We start from the raw sequence: 22,198 nt of genomic DNA on the forward strand, positions 1-22,198 counted from the left end.
TTGAACCTTCAGGGATTGGTCCACGTTATGTCAAGAAGGAAAAGCAACCAGCTGCTTCTAGCCCTCGTGTCCCCGTGAGAGCTAAACGCATGCACACATAGTTGTAATACGAAATCAGGAAACACCGACCCTCTACAGTGACCCTCTTCTAGAGACTCCAGACACCAAGGCAAGTGCTGTCAGGCTGGGCTGCTCCGTCATTTAACCCGAGCCCAACTCCACACAGAAAAACAGACCTCGGAGTTTTTCTTCAAAGTATATGCAAACGGCGCAAAGCTGGATGATATAAATGTGCAGTAAACATTGCTTGAACTGTTGTTCTACTTTTAATTCCAAAGTAATTCAAGGAAAAATGGTTTCCAATTATATGGACCAGTAGCATGCAACTGACAGAATTTATGGAACAGTTTTTGGCTGAAAAACAGAATAAAGCTGGGTATTCTCCACAACAGCATTTTGTTTCTGTCATCAGAGATGATGGCAAACAGGTTAGGTTCTTGTTCACAAAATGAGTCTTTCCTACAAACATGCACTCTAAGGAATTTTAGCTGAATTTTGTGAAGAATAAACTCTCATCACGAACATCCTACGCATAGACCAAGTCCGCGAGCGCCGACCGGTAAACCTGTGTTTTATGGTGGTGTTGTCCAAAGAACCGAGGTTCGATCTTTCCAAGGAAGTAGACTGAAAGTGATACACTTTCTAGATTCTAGAACCTGGAGGATAAACACCAGATTACCCTGCAGGGAGGCTGTCTGTCTGCAAATACCTGTCCCTGGGAGCAGCCGGGCTACCAGATCCCTCCAGGAGAACCTCCTTAAGTCTGGGGGGGGGGGGTTCTTCTTCTTATGGGGCTGTCATCTCAAAGTTGGGAAGAGCAAGTCTGAAACTCCCTACGTATTTGTTAACCAGCCCTTCAGGAACAAATTTCTTTGACTAAAATACATTTTTTTGTTCTTCGTAAAATAGTTTCCTATCAGGCCACTGGAGAGGGTACCAACTCTATTTCGTAAAAGTATTCCTATTTTTGGATTTTGAAGCTTCTAAGTCAATGTGAGCCAGCATGAGAACTGATAACAAAAGCTGAGTAATTTGGTAATTATTTTTCAACCCCCCCCCAAAAGACTGTATTTTTCTGTTTAGAGTACAGAATTCACATTTTTTTCTTGAAAGAAGGTAAAATATTTGAACCAATAATTTTACTATTTCTCAGTGCCTCTCAATTTTAAAGTGAGGGCAACAACTTTATAGGAATTTCTTCAAGCTGGTAACGTAAGGAATGCCACAAAACCTTCTCTAAAAGACTCTCCCAGTTGCCGAATTCGATTGTCCTGGCCTCTAGCATGGGGGGGAGGGGTCACACGGTCGCACCAGGGCTTCTCTCCACAGAGCATGTGTCTTCTTTCATGACAAATAAGGACTTATCAGTAGTGTCTAAAGCTTTACAGATATGGTCCTTGAAAATAGCTGTTTACTGACAATTAATTTCAATGTGGAATCTTACCTATGCAAGTATCTTCTTTTTTAAATTACCGCAAGGCCAATCACTATGTTTCACAAGGCAGTTGACCAATCAAAACATCTTGCTTTTCAAAATTCACTCATTGATATTTTTGAAATTTATGTCAACATTCTACTATGTATGAAAATACCATATGCACATAATGATAATATTCAAAGAGACCTAGTACCATTTTTATAATTTAAAGTCACTTTTATAAATGGATTTACAAATCAGAAGTATTTTAAATATAGTTTGTATACCATTATTACAAATACCATTATTACAAATTATTGTTTTATTTTCAAAACAAAATTGGTTTAGATTCTCTGAAATTAAACAGGTATCCCAGAAGGTGTGTTTTTTTTATCATTTTCTATCCATAGTTTTTTAAATTCCTGAACTAGGTCTTGTTTTACTTTATAATAATCCTGTTTCCCATGACAGTCTTTCTCTATTTTGTTTAAAAATACATTTTCTTTGATAATTTCATACATTGGAAATTTATCCTAATCACTTCAATATGTGATATGCAATAGTTCAATAGCTTGGTGTTTCCTAAATTGAAAATGAGGTGTTTTTTTTTTTTATCACAGAACATTACGTTTTACACATAACAAATGTGAACTGATCTTTTAAAGAAGTCTTTGCAGAATCACAAATCATTTCAAAGTATTTATATTGTGTAGATATTTGGTCGATCTTGGAGAATTTTACATATCCCATATTTTTTCATCAGCCAAACAACCCTAACTTCTGTCTGAATAAGGTGCTCATTTTTCATGTATAAATGACTGCCATGAATGTGACTCTCAAAAACATCCTTCATCACGTTTAAGTTTTCTCTGTAAATGTCCCTGAATCCGAAAATTGAAATTTATTACTAAATGAGATCTAAGCTCTCATGACCAAAAAAAACAAAAACAAAAACAAAAACAAAAACACCTAACATCATACTCGCTGACTCTAGTCTCACATTACTCAAAAGACACTTTCCCAAAGCATTTTCAGGAATTAAAAGATACATTTTTCCTGCCTGTCCTGGAAATAAGAAAGGATTTTAAAATAAGGAAAAGGGAATGAAAATCCGGTGGGTTAATTGATCAGTTTCTGAAACACTAGACTAAAAGGATCAGCTCCTCACACTCACACACACACTCACACACTCACACTCACACACACTCACTCTCTCTCTCTCTCTCTCTGGTCCCGAGCTCCTTCCTGGGCCGTCAGCTCCGCCGGCGGGTTAAACAGCCGGGCTTGAAGTCGGCAACCCTGGGGGAGGGGCGGCGGGGGGAGGGGCGGCGGAGCCGGACCCCGAAGGAGCGCCCTGCCCCGTGTGCGCGCGGCCAGGCGTCCGGGAGGAAACCCGCCGCCCCGCTCGGCCCCCGGGTCCGGGGCTCCAGGCCCATCTAACCAGCTACCGAGTGGCCGGAGGGGCTGGGGTCGTACCCGCGGCCCCTCGTGCTTCCGAAAGCTCGAGAGACAGGTGGGTCATTACATTCAGATTAAATCGGGACTGTGGTGCTTCGATGTTGGAAGTGCAGCCTCGGGGACAAGGGAGCAAGTAGCCACGGAAAATAAATGCATCTGTACTTACTGACCATGTCATGTCATGTGTGTAAGCGACAGCCTGGCTGGCTTGGAGCTGCGCCCCGGCCCGGCTCCAGCTTGCCCTGGGGTCGCCCACACTCCGGCCCCCCTAGGGCCCCTGCGGGACGCAGCCGGGCACCTGCCCTCGCCACAGCAGAGCCGGGGTGGCCGCCTGGGGCGCCGGCGACCGAGGGACCGGACGCCCCGGGACCCCCACTCGGGCTCGTGGCTCCGGCGCTGGCGGGGAGGAAGGCGAGGGGGCGTGTCCGCCCGGGGCGGCGGCGCGGGGGGTGGCGGCGGCCGCGTCCTCGGGGCCCGCCCGGCCTGCGGCGCGCGTGGCCGGGCCAGCGGCGGGTTCCCGGAGCCTCCGAGCGCCTGGCGGCCGACCGGGAGCCGGCGCGGGTTCCCCTCCCGCCCCAGCGAGCCCGGCCGGGCGCTCCCCCAGCCTGCGCGCGGGTCCCGGCGGCTGCCCGGGCTCCTGCGGGCCTAGGACGCGGGCGCAGCCGCCACGGTCTCCCGGCGCGAGTCCTCCCCGCCGCGCTCTGAGGCTCCGGTAGGCGCGTCGTCCGCGTCACTCTGCCGAGGTCCCGGGGCCCGGAGCCCGCCGCGGGCCGGCCCCGGCGACGAAGGCCGAGCGCCCTGGAGCCGCTCCGCCAAGCGCCGGGCCTGAGAGCTTCCCCGCCACCCCGCGCCCCGCCCGGTGCCCCGCGCGGCGACCCCGGCACCTTGGAGGCCGGCGTCTGTCCCGGAGGGGCCTTCCCTGCCGTCCGCCCCCCCTTCTGAGACCCCCACCCAGGACTGGGGAGGCGCAGGAACTCTGCACACGCGCGCGCGCACACACACACACACACACACACACAGGCGTGCGCGCGCAAGCCGTTGCCATGGAGAGGCCGGTTACCAGAGAGGCTGAGGGCGACAGGTCCCCTCCTCCAGGCCTCCCTTCCCTGCCGGCGCTCCCTCTCCGCCGACCTCCCCTCTCGCCCCGCCGGAGCTTCCGGGCCCCTCCCGCCGCCGCCTCGGCCCCAGCCTGCAACCCCTCCGCTCCTCTTTCCCTCCCCCCGCCGGGCCAGGGGTCGCCCCAGAGGCTGGAGCAGGAGGCGGAGGCCGGGGCTCCCGGGTGGGCCCACGCCCCGAGGAGGACAGCGAGGAGGGACAGGACCCCCACCGCTCAGGTCTTTGCCCGAGGAAGACCCGCAGAGAGTGAACCAAGGCGCGGCGCGGGGCTCAGGGCTCTAGGCCTGGACTACCCCATGCCCAGCGGGGCAGGCGGAGGGAAGGGCCAACCGCCGAGCCCCCTCGAGTTGGCTGGGCGGGGAGCAGTTGGCAGGCCCTACCGGGTGATTTACCGCCTCCCGACCTATTGGGTGAATGGAGGCTCGGGGTACACGGCGGGGTGGGTAACTGGAGAGAAGCCCAAGTCTCCCCCTTGGGCCTCCGCCGGACCTCCTTGTCCCCCCGGCGCTTCTTGAAGGTCCCACGCCCTGGCCCGCGCGGAGCTCCGCCACCTGGGCCTGCGGGAGCGGTTGATGGAGGCGTCACCTCTTTGCTCTGGGGCTCCTGGCTACTGCAAATACCAAGTCAAAGCAGAATTCGGGGTAGGCCTTGGTCATTGGAAGCGAGTCCTTAGAACACTTTTAGAGGCAAGCAGGCGCTCGACTCACGTCTGTGGACGACCCCTTCCCCTGAGCCCCGGCCCAGGCGGCTCCCCGAGAGAAGAGTGAGGGCCGGGCAGGTCTTGGGGGCAGCGCCTGAGGGGAGGCGTGGAGAGGGGCCGCGGTGCAAGCTCCTCCCGGGCAGGCCGGCGGGGACTGGGGGTGGGGGGTGCGGTTTGCCCTGGAGGGGCCGGAGTGGGGGCTCCGGCTGTGGGGTGGGAGGGGCCTCGGGTTAGAAGGGGCCGCCCTGCTCCGCTTGCGCCGCCGTCTCCAGCTGTCCCGAGCGCAGGAACAATGGTGAGGCAGTGGGAGAGGGGTCTGGGAGGAGGGCGCCGGGGTTTCCAGAAAAGGAGAAACTAAAGAGCCGCGCGCAGACCGTCATCTGCATGTGACAAGGTCTCCCCGCTCCTTTCTTTCTTCCTCTTGTCCCTGCAGCTGTGGGCCTCGGAGATCGCATTGTACACACAGATGTTGGGTTTCAGCTCCCGGTTCTCTGCTGCTCGCCTGGGGCGGAGTGCACCGGGTGCCCCAACCTGTAGCTGAGGGGGGGGGGGCAGGGCTCCCAGAGAAAAACGTGCGGGATGAGGAGAAGGGCCGAGAGGCTGCGGGAGGCCAATCACAGGGCCCAGCAGGCCTGGTCGCGCCCCAGACTCCAGCAGGGTCAGGGAGCTCGGGGAGAGCCGGCGACTGGAGTGCAGCCCTGCGACGCCCCTACCCCCTACGCTCCATTTGCCTCCGAGGCGGTGGTCCGGGCCGAGCCTTTGACCCGGGGAGGCAAGAAGGCAGATGGACTCCACGGTGTCACTGCCGCCTCAGGCCAGCTTCAGGTCTGGAGACCTGCAGCTCGCCTGGGTGAAGTGGTGCCTGGGTTCTCAGTCCTTCCCGCGCCGGGCAATGCGCTTTGTACGCGAGCTGGAGACCAAACGCTCGAGAATAAAAGGGGGAGGGTCAGCGAGGCATTTACTGGCTTGTTGTGCCAGCGTAACTGGTCTGCTCCGATGGGGAGCAAAAGCAAAAGCCCCCCCCCCATCGCAAAAGTGGGAAAACTAACTCAGAAGAACAATTTGCCATAAATTTTCCTCTTGCAGAGTTTTGACACCCCCACCCTTCCCATAGCAGAGGTCGCAGTAAGGCCACGCGGGTTGGCCGTCCCTGCCGCGGCCCCTCTCCGCTGGGCGCTCCCCTGAACTTGCCGGGTTGGAAGTGCACTCGGCGGTGGAAGGGAGGCGGCTGTGGAGAAAGAGCTGCGAGGGCCCGGGCGCTGGACCAATGACTGACAAAGCCGATGTCCATTCATAGTCTCGGGCGGGAGAGGGTGTTCGGAGAGCCGCGGCCCCTTAGCCAATTGCTGTCAGCAACATGTGGGGGGGGGACATCGCTATAGCAACCGGTGGCTGGGCCGCGAGCCGCGCCGCCGCCGGCCGGGTGCGCGCCGGGCCGGATATAAGGCGGGGCGCGGCGGCCGCGCTGGATGGAGCTGCGCGCGCGGCCGGTGGCCCTGCGGGGACTGTCCCGCGTCGGCCCCGCGCCCGTCCTCGCCGCGCCCCGGCCCCGAGCGCCTCGCCTCGGGGGCCGGGCCTGAGCGGCGCGCTGCCAGCCCGGCGGAGCGACCGCGCAGAGCTGCCGGCGCCCGCGGGCTCCGACCCGGTGCCGCAGCCGCCGCTGGAGCCACAGCGCACGGCACCTTTGTCTACGCCGGCCTCCCGAGAAGTTTGTGGTCAGAAGCGGGATGGACCCGCTCGTCTGTGGTTCAGGCGCAGGCAAACGACGAGCGGTGGTGATGGCGCCGCGGCTGCCCGCGGCCGCCGCGCCCCGAAGCTGTTCGGCCCGGCGCACGCCGCCCCCCTCTCCGGCTTGGGCGCTGGGCACCGGCCCCTCCGCAGGTAACCGGGAGCTCGGGGCCGGGGCGCGGGCACCAGTACGGTTGCAGGAGAAAGGAGAGGGACTGGGGTGGGGGAGGGAGGAAGCAGGAGGGATCCACCGAGGGCACCGCCGGGCGGGTAGGTGGCAGGGCGCGGAACCAGAGCTTGGGGAGGGGGGAGGGTGCGCGTGGGGGCTTGGAGGGGCAACCTGGACGTCGGAAAGCCCAGTGCAGGGGCCGACTCAGACTCGAAGCAGGACACCTGTCAAAGCCTCTGGCTGGCGGGAGAGGTCTGAGGTCACCCCCCCCAGTGGGTTTGGGTTGGACATCCCAGGGTGACCCGGCTGGTGGTGATTGAGAGGGGTGGCAGATGTCCCACCACCCCCCGGGGCCCCCTGGACACCAGCAGGGCTGGGCTGGGGCCTTCGCTCTTGGACTTTCCGCAGGCACCCGGGCAGTTCAGACCGTGGAGAGAGAGGGGCGTGGGGAGTGGGGGGGTGGGGCGCACGCTGATGGGCAGGGGTGTGGGGAAAGGAGCGGAAGCTGCGGATGAGCAGCCAGAATGGAGGGGATGTTTTCCTCCAGCCCATTTTGGGGCGCTCTTGACTGCCTTCTCTCGGTCCGGGAGCGCGCCTTCGCCTTCGGGGTGTTTCGGGAAAGGGGCTGGGGATGGATGCGCGGGGAGGAGCCAGCGAGGAGCAGGTGGGGCCGCGGGTGAGATCGCAGGATCTTTCGAGCACCCCCCGCCCCGGCCCGTTGGAGAAGCGCCTCGGAGCGGCCGTCTCCCCTCCCCCAGACGGAACCTGCGCTTTCTCTGCCCCCCCGAGGCGAGGCGGCCGCGCGCTCGCGGAGAGAAACTTCGGAAGGAGGGACTTGGTTTCCTGCCTGCCTTCGCTACCTGTGCGGCTCCGAACCGTGGCCTCCTTCCAGGCTCTAGAGAAGTCCCACTCGAGGCGGTCAGGCGGACCCCAAAAGGAGGGGTTGAGACCACCGCAGAGTTGGCTTGGGGGCCGGAAAGAGTCTCCCGCCCTTTTGTGTCCCCAGTGCGCTGGCCTGGCCGCGCTGCACGCTGGACGGTTGGGGGCTTCTCCGTCACAGTCGCCAAGGCCTCGAAACGCAGCGCGGCGTCTCAGCCTCCTCGAGGGCAGCGAGCACCGTCCCCGCGCAGGTCCCCGCGGGCTGGCCCCGCAGCTCCGGCCTTGCCGCCGGCCCCCTGCCCCTGCGCGCGCTCCCGCTCTGCGTTCCCGGTCCCCAGCCGAATCCGCAGACCGCGGTCCCTGATCGGCCGCCGGAGCCTCTCCGCCTGGGGTCTCGGGCGCAGCGTGTCCACGTGGTCTCTGCCCAGTCAGCGCTCCCCGAATTTAGAGGCGAGGAAAAGTGCGGGGAGGTTAGGGTTTGTGTGCGTGAGGGGGAGGGAAGCTCGCTCCTTTTTATCAACCCGAGAGGAAACGCCCCCCACCCAGCCAAGCACACCCATTTGGCTCCCGAGAAGGGGGTGGCCGTGGCGGGGGGAGCACCGCAGAGACGTGTGCGGGCAGCCTTGCGGTCCCGGGTGGATGGAGGCGGGCGTCGTTGGGGACCTCAGCCGGTGCCCGCGGCCCACGCGCTTTGCTGCGGGGAGGCTGGGCCATGGCATTGTCCCCTCAGGGAAGGGGGCCGGGACCTCTTGGAAACCGCTCAGTGCTGTGAGTACTGGGGGCCCCAGGAGCCCTTGCCCCGGGCGCTGCGGCCTGTCCCGCGCTCCGGCCCGACCTCTCGGACACCCGCGGGCTCCTGCAAGCGAGGGAGCCGGGGACCCGGCCAGGGAGGTGAGAAAGCCCGCGGCCGGTCCAGCCAGGCGGGAGCCCCGAAACAGACCTGCGCCCCAAGGAGCGAGCGCCACGGCGGGGTCCTGACCGCGAGCCGGGCGAGCGCAGGATGGAGCCTCTCCGCCTCGGCGGAGGAGGAGGAGGGTGGGGGGCTCCGGTCCTGGAGAGGGTTTGGCTCTGGCGGGGAGAGCTCCTTCTTCCAGACCGCGGCGTCCGGGAAAACACCTGACCTGACCAGGAGGCGCGCGAGTGCGCGTGTCAGAGCAGGCCTCGGGGACCGATTTGCACGCAGAAAACACGGTCGGGAGCGGGCGCATCAAGTGTGTTGGCCGAGTGTGAGTCCGTCTGCAGTGAGGACGCAGGTGGAGACTCTGAACGGAGGCTGTGGCAGGATTTCTCTGGGGGGCCGGTCCTGCCCGGTCTGCTCTCAGCTGCCTGGCCTCTGTTCTCCCCGAGACAGTTTGCAATGGACCCAGCTCTTCCAAAAATCAGTTCACACGGGGTAGCCTTCTCCCTTTAAACGTAAATGCCATAAATCTTCCACGACATCTTAAAACAGAGGAGTTCCCCAAAACGGATGTTCTAGGAGCACTTAAAGCTGGTAAATAGATAATTTATTATCTTTCGCATATTTATTTCTGTGTCTATGCCAGAAAAAAATAAACAAGTGGCTTATTTTCAAACAGGGTATCCCCACTTATTTTCATTTAAGAATAATTATTTCTTGGACATTCTTTTCTCTAGCCTATATAGGCTTTTTTTTTCTTTTTTCTTTTTTCTTTTTTTTTTTTTTTTTTTTTTGGCTACTTGAATGGCAGATTTGCAAGTACAATTTCATCTGTGCTACGAACAATGGCTTTCACTTGCACAAAGGATTTCTTCCACCCTGGATTCAGACCGAAATGCCTCTTGCTCTGATAATAGCTTCTGAAAAGATTTTGTAATGCAGAGAATTAATACATGATTATTTCCGCCTGACTTCTCTCATTTATGAGAATTCTGTGGCAAATTCCAAATTAAAAATAGTTCAGTTAACAGCTTTAAAAAAATACTTTTAAAATATTTTAAGACACTGCCCCCCCCCATATTTTTAAGTTTGGTCATTCCCATAGCCTGAAAACTATGAACAATTTTGAGCGGCTTTACATAGTTACCACATTTTAGTAAGTCCATTTTAGTAAATCGAGCACAAAATTTCCAAATAATTCTAAAATTTTTCATCTGGGAAAGCAAAGACAGATTCATTAAAGCAACTCATTAATAGCTTCTAAAATCGAATTCTAAATTTTACAGGCAAAGGGATGGGGGCAGTCCCAGGTCAAGGGGCACAGGGTGAAGCTCGGTTTGCAAAACCAAGTCCTTGGAAGGAAACAGAGGAACACATGCACAGATGAGAAGTTTCCCAGTAATGAAATGAAATGCCTGGGACCATAAGTTTTGGAGGCAAGTGTGTTTTCAAATTGAAGTCAGTGGCTTGGGCCTGGGGTGCTGCTGTTAACGGTTCACAGGCTTGGAAAACGCACACTGTTGCTACTGGTCCCCAAATATTTGTTACCATTAAGTTTTGTGTTTGTGTGGCCGCCTTAGTTCTCAAAACCAAGTCCGGGCATAAAATGTTCTCTTTTCTCTCTCTCTCTTTTCTTTTAAGCTTACCACATGGACAGCTAAAGAAAAAAAGTTTTGAAGATATTTTGCCATAAATGGCTCAGAAGACAATGTAAAGAAAGCCCCATGCACCGTCACTTATGAGCACAGATCAAAATACTTTAAATAGGTCAGGACAACGTCTGTAGTTTCTAATTCCTAAGAGCAACTCCGCAAATTGTCTCTGTGGTCACATTTATCTTAAGTCACAGCTTCCGCAGTATTTTACATCCTAAATTCAAGGAGTTGCAGGTGGCAGTGGTTGAGTGGAAGTAGCATGCAATGTTGTGCCGCAGGGTACTGTCAGGATCATCTAACCTGATATAAAGTTGACTTAATGATTCCTGATTATTTTTGAAAACTGTACTTTTCCTGCGTCTGGAACTTGGCATTAAGTGCTTGTGTGTGTGTGTGTCTCCTACCTCCTGGGGTGCACAGCTACCAGCGTGCCTGGGTGACCTCTCTGCCACCGTACAGTTCCGCTTTTACAAGACGCCCGACTCTAAATGTCAAAGTCATAAATATTTCAGCATTATTTTCTTTCAATTCCAAGTCAAGACTGACAGGATGCCTCTAATTAGTCGAGGGCTCTCTGCAGGGCCCAGCCCCAGGACGAAATTTGGGGAAAGCACATGTAGTTCCAGTTGCTCAGCCTTGGGGTGCAGGGACCAGAAGTGGAGGGGGTTGAGGCCCCCCCCACCCAGGTCGCACCTGGAGCATGTGGCAGCGCAGACCCTCTCCAGCAGATATCAATCGGCTCATTCTTTTCTCTTAAAGCTGGTGGTTAACAGGGCTTAGAAGTTTTGTTTTCTTCATTCCACAAAAAGGAAAGGAAAGAAGCATAATGTTATTTTAAATCGATCGCTATGCCAACGAGGGGAGTTCACTTTCTTTACTTTTTTTTTTTTTTTTAGTATTTTCTGTGAATTTTCGTTTCTTCCGGGATTCTAACACCTGACTAGCAACCAGCAACAGTTTTTCCTCGCGCTGGACCCCTCCTTTCAGCGCAGGGTCGGACACGGGGGAGCAGCGGGAGTGGGCCAGGAAGAGTAACCTTTCCGGTCTCAGCCCAGCAGCCCTGGGGCCGGCCCAGAATCCTGGGGGGCCAACGTCACAAGCCAGGCGGGTCTGTCTGCCCCACAAACGCCTTCTGGCTCAGACCCCTGATTCCCCGCCGGTGCGGCGCCCTCCCCCCTACAAACCCTCGCGCCCACGTTCCCGCCTGCGACCTGCGAGCCCCCGCTGTCCCGGCTCTCCCACCCGCCGTCCTCAGCCACGGACCCTTCCCCTGGCTGCACGAAGGGCCTCCTTTCGGGGATGCTGCCGGAGGCTAACCTGGGGGCCTTCTTCCTGGCCTGGGACTAGAGGACACCGTGGAAGATGGGACTCAGCGGGCATGGGGTCCTTCCCTCCTCCAGCCGCTCCTCCGACGGTGGGGGAGGGGGCGCTGGGCAGCTGGGAGGAGGGAGAGCGGAATCGGAGAGGAGGGACCCAAGGTCTGGGGGCAGTCACTCTCCTTGACATTTTTCTTTGACCTGTGAGTTAGCTCCGCGAAGGGGGCAGCGGTTAAGCCCTGTTTCTCTACCCGCGCTTGCCCACCGCATCGTGGGTCCCGGTGACCGTCGGTGTCCCGGCTGGCCGCGACACGGCCTGGGAAGAGCTTCGGTGCGGCCTCCCTCCTGAGTGTTCAGCCTGGAGTCTCTCCTTCGCCCCAGACCTGGGCCAGGTTGAGTGTGGTCATTGCCACCTGTCTCCTGGCCTCCCGCCTGGAATCAGGTGACAACCGGGCCACCTCTGTGTCCCTTACACGGTGAGCCGGCGGCCACCCTGCTCAGCGGGACCCCTTGTGCCCGACCGCCCGGCACCCTCAGCCCCGGCCTTGGTCCCTGGCGCGCGTGCGGCCGACTGTCGGGGGCGCGCTGTGCGTCCTCTGCGAGCCAGGCCGGCCACCGCACGCGTGTGCGCTCACGTCGCCAGGCGGGAAGGTTCGGGAAGTCCCTGTTCCCGGGCGCCGTCTACCACGTGGGCGCGAGGGGTCCTCCCGACGCCTGGGCGGCATCCCCGGCGCTGGCGCTTGGCCTAAGCGGGGACGCGGGCACCTCCCATGGCCTGTCCCGGGGCGGGGTGGGGGGACGCGTAGTGACGGCCAGGAGGACCCGGCCCGGGCAGGGGGACAGCCGACGCCCTCCCTCGGCCGCGCCGCCTCCTTTGTTGTCCCGGCAAGGTTTGCCCAGGCGAGGCTGTCCCGCGGGGGGCGCGGGCAGGGCGAACCGTCCTCCTGGAAACGCCCCCCACCCAGGTGTCGATTCGGCCGCGGGACGCAGACCCCTGGCGGCGGCGGAGACCCCGGGCCCCGAGCCTCGCGGGCGCCCTGGGGCTCGCCGCGGCCGGAGGGGCGAGAAGCAGCGCGGCGCGCGGGGCCGGGGAGCCGGGGAGCCGGGGCGGCCGCGCTCCCTCCCGCCCTGCCGGGCCTCGCTGCGCCGGGTGGGGTCCCGGCGGCTTATTCTCGCCGCTCCGGCAGGGGTGCGGGGGGAACGCGGGCGGCGCGGCGGGGTGGTCCGCGGCTCCGCCAGCTTTCACCTTCCCGCGGCGGCCGTGCGGGCGCGGAGGGGGCCGAGCCGGACGGGGCAGGGGAGGGGTCGGCGCCGGGGGCGGCCGCGGGACCGGCCACACAGGCCTTGGGCAGCCCCGCGCGCCCCTCCCGCGCCCCCGCCGCCGCCCCCACCCGGGGCCCTGCCTCTCCGCCCTCCGCGCTGCCGGATCCCTCCCCGCGCGGTCCCACCCGCCCCGGCCCCCGCCCCGGCCCTTCCCCCCGCCCTCCGCGGGCCTCCCGCCGTTGGCCGGCCTCGTCGTCGTCCTCGGAGCCGCGCATCCGGGCAAGAAAATCCAGCGTCTTTTCTCATTTAACCCGCGCTTCCATCAACTCAGCCCCGGCACCAGCTAATCCGCGGCACCGAAGGCAAAAGGAGGCTAATTAATGACCAGCTTTTCCAGTCAAGACCGGCGATAATTGCTTTGGTGGCCTTTATGATTACAAGATAAAAATGGCCCGGCCTGACATGAGGCCCTGTGTACACTCGGAGACGGGGGACGAGGAGGTGGGAGTCTGGGTACGGAGCAGAAAATTGCTAATAGGAGCGACATAATGAATAGGCCGGCCAGGCATTCATGGGGAAAAAATCCATTTTGTTACCACGCGAAATTAGGTGGTGGAAAGGAGTTTGCTAATTGTTCTCCTCTTGTAGCAACCGGGGCGAGGCGGGGGCGCGCGTCTGCGTTCATTCCCCAGCAGGGGCGGGGGGCGTCGCGGCCGGAGCCGCGCACCGGCCCGTCTTCCCGGGCGCTGGGGCCTGCGGCCGAAGCTGAGGGCGAGCACCGCGCGCCTTTTGCCCGCGGAGACCAGCGAAGTGCACCCAAAGGATCCCCTCACCCGCCCCCAGAACAATGAGAATCTAACGGTGTGTCTCCCTGACACTCCGCACCGCGGAGGGGGGCCCTCGTGGACCTGCAGATCCTTCCAGGGAAACGCGCGGAGGTGCGCGGGCGCTGGGCTGTGTCCCGCGGACGCGCGGGCGGAGGGGTCGGGCGGGTGCCCGCACGGGGAAAGGTTTCTGCGCAGGCCACCCTCCTGCAGTCTCCCAGTCTGCGGACCTGCCCCGGCTCCGGCTGTGTGCTGTAGAGTTCTCTGACCTCCCTGTGCCCCAAAACATTTGTGGGGCAAGCTCGGGACACACTGGGGTATTTTTCTCACGCCTGTTCAGAAGAAGGGACGTGCACTTTTACTTAAAGCAGCAAATCAGCTGCCAAGACTATGTCTTTGTGGTTGGAAAGATGGTGGCCTTCAGGAAACCAAGTAAGGCCTCCAAGTTTCCTTTGGAAAATGTTGCCGTCTGTGGCACGCTAGTTAGAGATGCCTTCTCCATCGTTTGAGGGCTGCTGTTTGGATGGCCCTCCTGTGGCTGCGTTAATGCCAGCACAGCTCTGGGCTGAGCCTGAGTTTGCAGGGCAGAAGGGTAGTTTCTAGGAGGTCATAGTCTGTTCGGCTCACAGGGCTCCTTCTCTCCTGTTCTGCAGAAAAGCAAACTCAAGGTTCTTCCGCACGGAGCTGAGCAAGAGGACTCGACCCCGTTCATCGTGCTGACCCTGGTCTCTGTCGTCGCCATGGTTGGAGTCCTCCTGGCCTCTGCGGTCATCTACTGCCTGCGCCACGCCTCCCACTCCCGGCTGCAGGAGAAGCTCTCGGGGCTCGGGGAGCACCCCGGCCCGGATGCCACCGCCGCCTACCAGGTAGGGGTTCAGATGGGTTCCGTTCATCAGGGCACGGCCTGCGGTCCCAGCGCTCTGTGTAGTCATGGTTCCGGTTCTTTGGGGAAAACGGTTTGAAACTGTCCATCAGAATTCACAGAAATGCCTCGGAACCACAGTTTTGTTGCCGTGTATTAATCTTACCCTGTTCTCAGCTGGTCTGTTAGAGTGATAGCAGGTTGCTCATTAGAAATGTGGAAAAAGTATGAAACATGAATTATGTATTATCTGTTATCTTTCTTAGTTTGGCCACTGTTCATGAAAAATGCCAAAGTTGCAAGATAAATGGGTTGCATAGACGTTTGAAGATGTCTCTTAAATCATCGACTTCCTCCGGGTCTCCTATGAAAAGATCCTTTGCCCCGATCTATCGCTACCCCCTGCCAGTCTCTGGATAAAGTGTAATCTAACGCTGATAAGTGCGAAGTGAGCCCAGGGCGTCTCGGTGAGAGCGGCGGTGGCTGCCGGGTGCCGGAGCACACCTGGACGCAGTCCGCAGCCACTGAGAGTGGGAGGAAGGCAGGACAGGAAAAGGTTTCTGGACTCTCTGCAGCACCTGCTTCTGCCTTAGTGACGTCCTGGGGTGACACTGAGCCCCGGGTCTGACAGCAACGCCAGCCCACCGCGGAGGCAGGTCAGGGCACAACTCTCAGTGTCCTCCCCTTTGGGAAGGTAGAATACTTCATCATCGTTTTAGAAATCCAATCACTATGTATTTCTGAAACATTTTCTCCCCTTGGAGGAGATTCCTCGCTTCCTCTACTCACATGATGATGATGGTGATAGGTCTGTCTTGTAAACAATGCATCGTATTTTACAATAATGTGTAAGTTGAAGAGTCCGCCATCACAGTTACATGGGGAGGAGGTCTTGAGCTTTTTCTGGAACTGCCCCTCCCTCCACACTGCCCTGCAAGGTGCCTCCCAGGAGCACGCGGAGCTCGCTGCGTTTGCTCTGTGGGCCACCCTGACACTGGCCCACAGGAGGAGCTGGGATGAATTTATAAAATCACCGTGTTTAAGAGGGACCAAGAGATCGCTTTCTCCCGCAATTAGAAAATTCTTGGTATTGTCGCCCAAGAGAGAAAAGCGCTGGTTTTCTGGAGGAGGCCACAGGCTGGTCAGTGTGATCTTCTCTTATAAAGAAATGGCACCTTCAAACGCGTGGGAGGTGGTGCTTCAGCCCCAGCGCACGGCTGTGCTTCAAAGCAAGAGAAAAATCACGTTTGAAGAAGAAGCCCTGAAAAAAAATGTCACATAAACTAGTAAGAATTTATCCAGAAATTCTATTGAGGGAGACCATCGGTGTGGGCTGCTGGGCCACATGTGTGCCAGGACATAAATAAATTATCACACCAGTTCTGTTCTGTGTGCCGGAGACGGAGATCACACAGGGCTGGGTTTTTAGAAAGCATGGCGTCCTTTGATACACTTTGAAATTCAAATATAAAATATTGATAGAATGGGAAGGTTGGACTTGCACAAATGACTCAGTTTGGCAAAAATGCAGGTGGAAATTGCACACTTAGAACTGAGTTTGTGATAATTAACAGAAAAAAACCTTCCCAGTGACAGCTCTAATTAATAGTATCTGTAATTAAAATCATGCCCTTCCAGCAGGAAAATTGTTTGAATTTCTTGGAGTGACCTTTTTGCTGTTCCTCCTGGGGGCATGGTGGTTAAGTTGATATTGATTTTATAATGAGCTCTGGTTTGTTTAATAAGAATCTGTAATCCAGACAATAAATGAAATGTGTGCTTTCCTTCAATCCAGATTAATAAAAAGGGGAGGAAAGGCACAGGAAAAAACTTCTCTTTAGAAAATATGATCTAGGAAAACTTGGAAATGAAATGAAATTATTATTTCTGATGGGCTTAGTTCTGAAATCACCATGACATACCTTTCAGGGAACTGCTCTGATTAAATGCAGACATCTGACCCACAGCGGGCAGTCTCCTGGCCGGAAGATGCCAGCCAGCGGGGTTGGGATTTTGGCACTGTCACCTCTGGGTTCCGCTGAGTCATGCATGAAGGGCTCTTGTCCCTGCGCTACAGATAGCGGATGTTTACGTTTGTAAACGAAGCAGGTGTGAATTTCCAGCCGCAACCACACTGAACTTGGCTTTTCCGGAGCGACACCTGAGACCCCCCTTCCAGCTTCAAGTCTGTCTGAGAAGTTGTTCCAAGTTTTGCAAAAACATAAAAACTGTTTCAGGAAAAGTTGCCTGGATGCTATACTTTTTTTAAACCGTTGAACTTCTGCAATTCGCTGATCCTCTGATACAAGTGACGTTTGGCTGAACCTGCTCCAATTCCCAGCACCGGGTGATGAGGAAAACAGAGCGATTTTACACCGTCCCTCAGTTCATACGCCATCATTTGTATAAACTCTTCAAAAGAGACGAAGGTTGTTGTGCGCGGAGGTTAGAAGTAGCTGCCTGGGATGAGGAGTGGTGGGCGGCAAGGTATTAAGTTTTACTGACGTCAGAATGTGAACTTGCCCTTTATGGAGGAGCTAACTGTTCTCAGACGGAGGCTTTGGGTCCGCAGGGAGGACGGGGAGCTCAGGGCTGGTGCTGCACAGGAGAGACGGGGGCCTCTGGAGTGGGAGCTCTTCTTCCCAGAGAGCCAAAAAAGACGGGTCCGTCTGTGTGCAGGTAAACTGCAGGGCAGTGGCCTCATTGCGCAGGGCAGACCCCGCAGCAGCAGCCCTGTGTGAGCCCTGGCCCGCGTCGGCCCCGACAACACACCCCTTCCAGTATCTGCCCTCCCAGGCCCTGGCGGCCAGTGCAGAGCCCCCGTGTGCTCATAATTCACGGTCTGCAGCTTTGGGGAAGCTACAGTGCGTTTGTGGAGTGTTCTAGAATCATCTGTGGGCTTGTCTTAGAATTGTTTCAAAACAGTGAGTAGTCTGCAGTATTCGGTCCCAACACAAACACGTTGAAACCTTTTCTCTTCTTCCTCAGGACAGAACTATTTCGTAGACAGAGTCGGCGTCTTAAAGCTTAGTTTGTGTGTGTGTGTGTGAGATATTTTGGTTTGCTTTACCTGTTGGAAAATCAAATATTTCCCGATAGACTCTTACACGTTCGCACTTAACCAAGAGATCAGTCTTACGAGATAATCTATCAAGGTTAATTTCTTCAAACTTGGAAGAACAGGGGATGTTAACTAGAAGAATAATTGAAATCCATCTGGAAAGGCCATTTTTTTTAATGGCCTCCAAACTTGTCGCCGGTGTTACTGAACGTTATTTTTTTTCTTCTAAATCTATAAAACATAACGTATTTGGGTTAAATTGGTCCTTCGTCACCTAAAAAGATAGTTTCTTTACTTTTACTCTCTTTTCTCCCCCGAAATTGGCACGTCAGCGCACAGCATCTATGTCACGTGTGTGCGTGTGCCCACGTCGGTCTGCTTGCCACTGGCGTGTGCGGTTGGTGTGCAAGGAGGGAGCTGCTGGGCCCAGCGCAGGACAGGCGTCTCCTGGCTCTGGAGCCCTGCAGGGGGCTCTGCAGAGGGCCGTGATTAGGTGGTGGGAACAATCCCGACCTCTCTCTGCGAGTCTCTGCGTGTGTCGCCTCCTTTCCCTGCGGCATTGGTCACCGTGGAGCAGGAGTCCGGTGCTCGCTGTCCCACTCCCCCGTCCCTACACGAGGGCACAGACTCCGCAGAATTTCCAGAAGCCCCTTGCGATGGGTTATTTCCCCACGCCCGCACACTCCCTGATCCTGACGGAACCAGACCCCGAGGGGAGCACGCCCCTGGGCGCGGTGGGCATCCCACCCACAGCCAGGATCAGCGAGGGACCCCACGTTAGATGCCAGGTGGCTGCTCTCCGTGGGGCTCCCTCCACTCCGGCCGGCAGCTATGGCCCAGCTTCTCCCACGGGGCCACGGGGGACCCCGCCCCTCGCAGAGGAGGGCGTCTGTCGCGAGCTTGTTCTCCGGGGCCTCAAGTTCAGGGACCCTCTTTCTCGAAGGCAGTTTGATCTTTTGTAACTGGTACACTCGTTAGAGAAGCGTTTTCCGTTCTAGGTGGAAAACAGGGGGTCTCCTGAGGTTTCCCTGACCCCACCTCGAGCTCCTAGAATAGCCTGTTTCCGACAGCTAGGTATCAGTCAGAGACAACGGGCTTTCTTTGCTTTACACCTAAAGTTTCAGGTCAAAGTAACTTTGGTGTGACGCCCCAGCAAGTGAAATCTACCCTGCTTCATAGAAGGAAAACCTCCCTCGAGCATTCCTGAAGAACTTGGGTTTTTCTCCCAACCCAGTCAAGCCTGAGAATGGGGATTTTGCTAATTTTGCCTTTCAGGAAGTCGCAGCTGGCACCTGAAGCCTTCCGGACACTGAGCTGATGTCTCATCCGGTCGAGGGGCGGCCTTGTTCTGGGGTCCTGAGCTCCACGACCCCAGAAGAAGGCCCAGGCCTCGCTGTGAATTAAGTCAATGCTTCTCCGCGCAGCTGCCTGAGACCCGAAGGCGAGCTTGCAGACCTCGTCCTGCCGCGAGGAGCGCGTCCGCCCCAGCGTCCGGAGAACCTGTGTGTGGGGGCGTGTGCCTGCAGGTTCCAGGGATCGATGTTAGGGCCGCGAGCTCCACTGAATCTTCCGGATTCCTTTCCACCCTGGGTCTGAGTGCCGTCCTGTGAAGTGTGAATCTGTAGTGTGTTTCTCTCATAAATCTTACATTTTCCAGCCTGCAGGTTCCCGCTGCCGCGGCTGTGTGCCCACTCTCCAGTTTCTGTGCAACACAGCTCCTCCAAAATAGCTCCTAAGATTTGGAAATAAATGGAGAGGAGGCGGAAGGCTGGAAAGATTGCCAAAAACATATCTAAACACAAAACTGAGACATGTCGTTGTCCCAATATAGCAAGCCATCTCCCCTGATCAAACGATAATAATCAGATTAGGCTTAATTAGAAATAGCTGAGCGCTCACTGAGCTACGGGGAAGACAAAAGCTTGGAGGGGCTGGTGCGAGGGGTCCCGGCGCCAGGAGGCTGGGTCTTGTCTGTGTGTCCGTGTTGCTGGGTTTCTGTCGGACATTCGGTGGGTCTGGAGTTCACTGGAATAAGTGTTTGTTAAGGAAAGACGGGAGGGAGAGGGTGCCAGCTTCACCTCTCCTGTGTCAGGCCGCTTGCCGCCGAGGGGGTCCCGCCGTCCATGGGGGCCAACAGGAGAGGAGGCACCCCCGAGGGGCCGGTGCATGTCCTCGCGGGGCTGCCGCGGAAGGGCCCGCCTCGGGGGTGGTTCGCGCAAGTGGGAGATTCTGTTTCAGTCCAGGTGTGTTCGGGTGGCAGAGGCCAAGGGAGGGCCCTGCCCACGCAGGAGGCTCTCTGGGTCCTGTCTTCCGCTCCCAGGCCAGCCCCCCTCCGGTGCCCGCCAGGGCCCCAGGGGCACTCTGCAAGCCACACTGGACCCCAGCTTACCCCATGCGGCCACGTGGGGAAAGTGAGCATCAGCTCAGCCTGACTTGTCCCAGTCCCAGGGCGGGCGCAGAGCTGAGTTTGGGCGACTTCACGGCATTTAGGCCCCTCCAGTGCGCTCTTCCCGACGCACGGAGGAAGCCAGAGGGCCCAGGAGCCCCCACACACAGGACAGGGGGACCTCCTTGGAGCCCCAGACCTGGTGGAGCCCCTCTGCCTTTCTCTTTGCGCTGCAAGGTGCCGTGGCGGCGTCAGGGTTGGTCAGATTCACTTCTCTGCTCCGTTTCTGACTTCTTGAACACAAGGAGTTTGCATGAAACCACAGGAAGCCTCAGTAAGCAACACAGGACCACACGTGAGGCCGCTGAGGGAGAGCGCCTCAACGGGCTCACGACGGACAGGCCCGGGGGTCCTCTCACGGGGGTGAGAGCCCCCACGAGCACAGGCCCGCGGAGCAGGAGAGGACAGGCGGGGACATCCTCCGTGTGCACACTGGAGGCAGGGGCCGACTCGCGGGCACTGACAGGGCCCCCGAGCCAAGAGCTCCTGCTGGGCACTAGGTCAGTCCTCCCCCGGCAGCTCCCCTGTGCAGGGCAGCGGCGGGGGGGCCGCGGGCACGCCTGTCCTCCGGCTCTTCCCACTCAGGGTGCGCTTCTCAGTTTCAACATTTCTTTCCCAACACTGACACTCGGGGGACAAGGAGACTGTGATACCTCCCTCCCGTCTGGGCCTCGTGCCTCCCTGTGCCCGCCACACAACGGGATGGAAAGAACTGTGTGCCCTTCACGGGGCTGCTGAAGGTCAGAAAAGGTCACGGAAGTGTAAATGCATCTCAGTTCTAAATCCCATGTGCGACCGTCATTTGTGGCGATCGTGGGGGCTGGTGGGCCTCGAGTCGTCAGAACTGCTTGGTTCTTGATGCCCCCCTGCCCGCCGCAGTCCGGTGTGTCGCTGGCACGGCTGCTCCCCCCCACAGGCCCCGATTCAGAGAGGGGCACGTCTTGTAAACCAGAACTCGAGACGGACCACCTGTACAGGAAGCACGGAAGTCCAGGGACATCCAGACTTCTGGAAAGTTCAGCACCTCCTCGGGAGGACCCCTAGGGTGGGCGCAGGTGTGGAGGGAGCGCCGGGCTTCTGTGGGTGCTGCTAGAGAGCAACAGAGCCGCCCTCACGTCGTCCCCGGAGGGAGGGGGACGCGGCTGAAACGGGCCCACCTCGTGCCCCACACACCGGCCTTGGGGACTTAGCGGAGGGGAGTCATCCCACGGCTGTGTGCCCAGAGACAGGCTGCCCCCCGAGTCTCAGAGGGGCTGTCGAGCTACTCTGAATGAGGGGTGCTGGTGGGAGAGGCTTATGGCGTGAAGGGAAACATGCAGAATGGACTTGGCGGGCGTTAGACCAAAATGGCAGGAGGAGGAAAGGCCCTCGGGGGGTCCCCTCAGGCGCGGGGGCCGGGACCGGGTGCAGGGTCATTGCACCACGATGTACCGGCAGGCCCAGAGCTCAGGCTTCCGGCTCGGACAGGCTTCTGCACCGGCTTCCCCCGCTCCCCGTCGGGGAACACAGCCTGCACGTGCCGGGGGAGAGGCCGGGGGGACCCTGTGAGGTCAGGCTCGCCACACGTGGGGATGACACACTCAGCAAGGCCCGGGGTCTGCCTCGGGGTCGGCCTCGTGCATGTCCGCGCTGAGCAGGGCCTGGCAGGTGCGCCCGGGGTGCCGGAGCCCAGGGGGACCCTCCAGTCCGACTCGAGCCCTCGGGGGGCCTTAGGGAGCACGGCCTGAGCTGAAAGGCACAGAGGAAGATAGGCAGGACACAAGGGGTCAGGGCGGGGAGCAGTAGCCTGAACCTCAGAGCCGCAGAGGATGTGTGTTTGCGAGCCGGGAGGGCTTCGCAAGGAGCAAGTGCACGCTCGGGCCCCAGGGACTCGGGGGTGACAGGGCCCAAGTGTCGAAGAGGGAGCATTCAAGGTCATGAGAGGAAGAGCCACTTGGCCAGGAGGCCCCCTGCCCCGGAGGCACGAGTCCCACTGGTTCGGCCGTCTGTCCTGTCCGGGGACAGACTGCATGTCAGCGTCACTCCTGTCCAAGGCCCGAGGTCCCCACTCCCTCCTCCACCCTGGTGCCGCGTGCGGATCCCGTGTCCATGGAGAGTCGCCCTGCAGCTCAGAAGTGGCCAGTGGGCAGCTTTCCAGAAAGCTGATTTCTTCTAATGAAAGAATCACGTTTTCTGTAACAATAAGGATGGCAAAGACCATTCGTTCACTCGCAGCTTCCCCGTAGGACCAGTGTACACCAGTGTGGAGATGGTGCTTGAGACAAACAGGGCCGTGGTGGTCCACAGAGAGCTTAGGGTGACCCAGGAGGGCTTCCTGGAGTAGGTGAGCAAGAAGACGCACTCAGG

At 57.9% G+C, this 22,198-nt stretch overlaps 1 protein-coding gene across 3 annotated transcripts in view; it reads left to right on the forward strand.

The window, feature by feature from the left end:
* Positions 1-22,198, forward strand: part of PTPRN2 (protein tyrosine phosphatase receptor type N2) — a 684,967-nt gene that overhangs the window by 573,023 nt on the left and 89,746 nt on the right. For all 3 annotated transcript variants that reach the window (XM_082692928.1, XM_082692930.1, XM_082692929.1), the window contains one exon: positions 14,137-14,349. In XM_082692928.1, the coding sequence (XP_082549054.1) occupies positions 14,137-14,349 (213 nt within the window). The remainder of the gene's footprint in view (positions 1-14,136; positions 14,350-22,198) is intronic.

Source organism: Mustela nivalis (assembly GCF_964662115.1).
Source record: "Mustela nivalis genome assembly, chromosome: 12".
Taxonomy (NCBI): Eukaryota; Metazoa; Chordata; class Mammalia; order Carnivora; family Mustelidae; genus Mustela; species Mustela nivalis.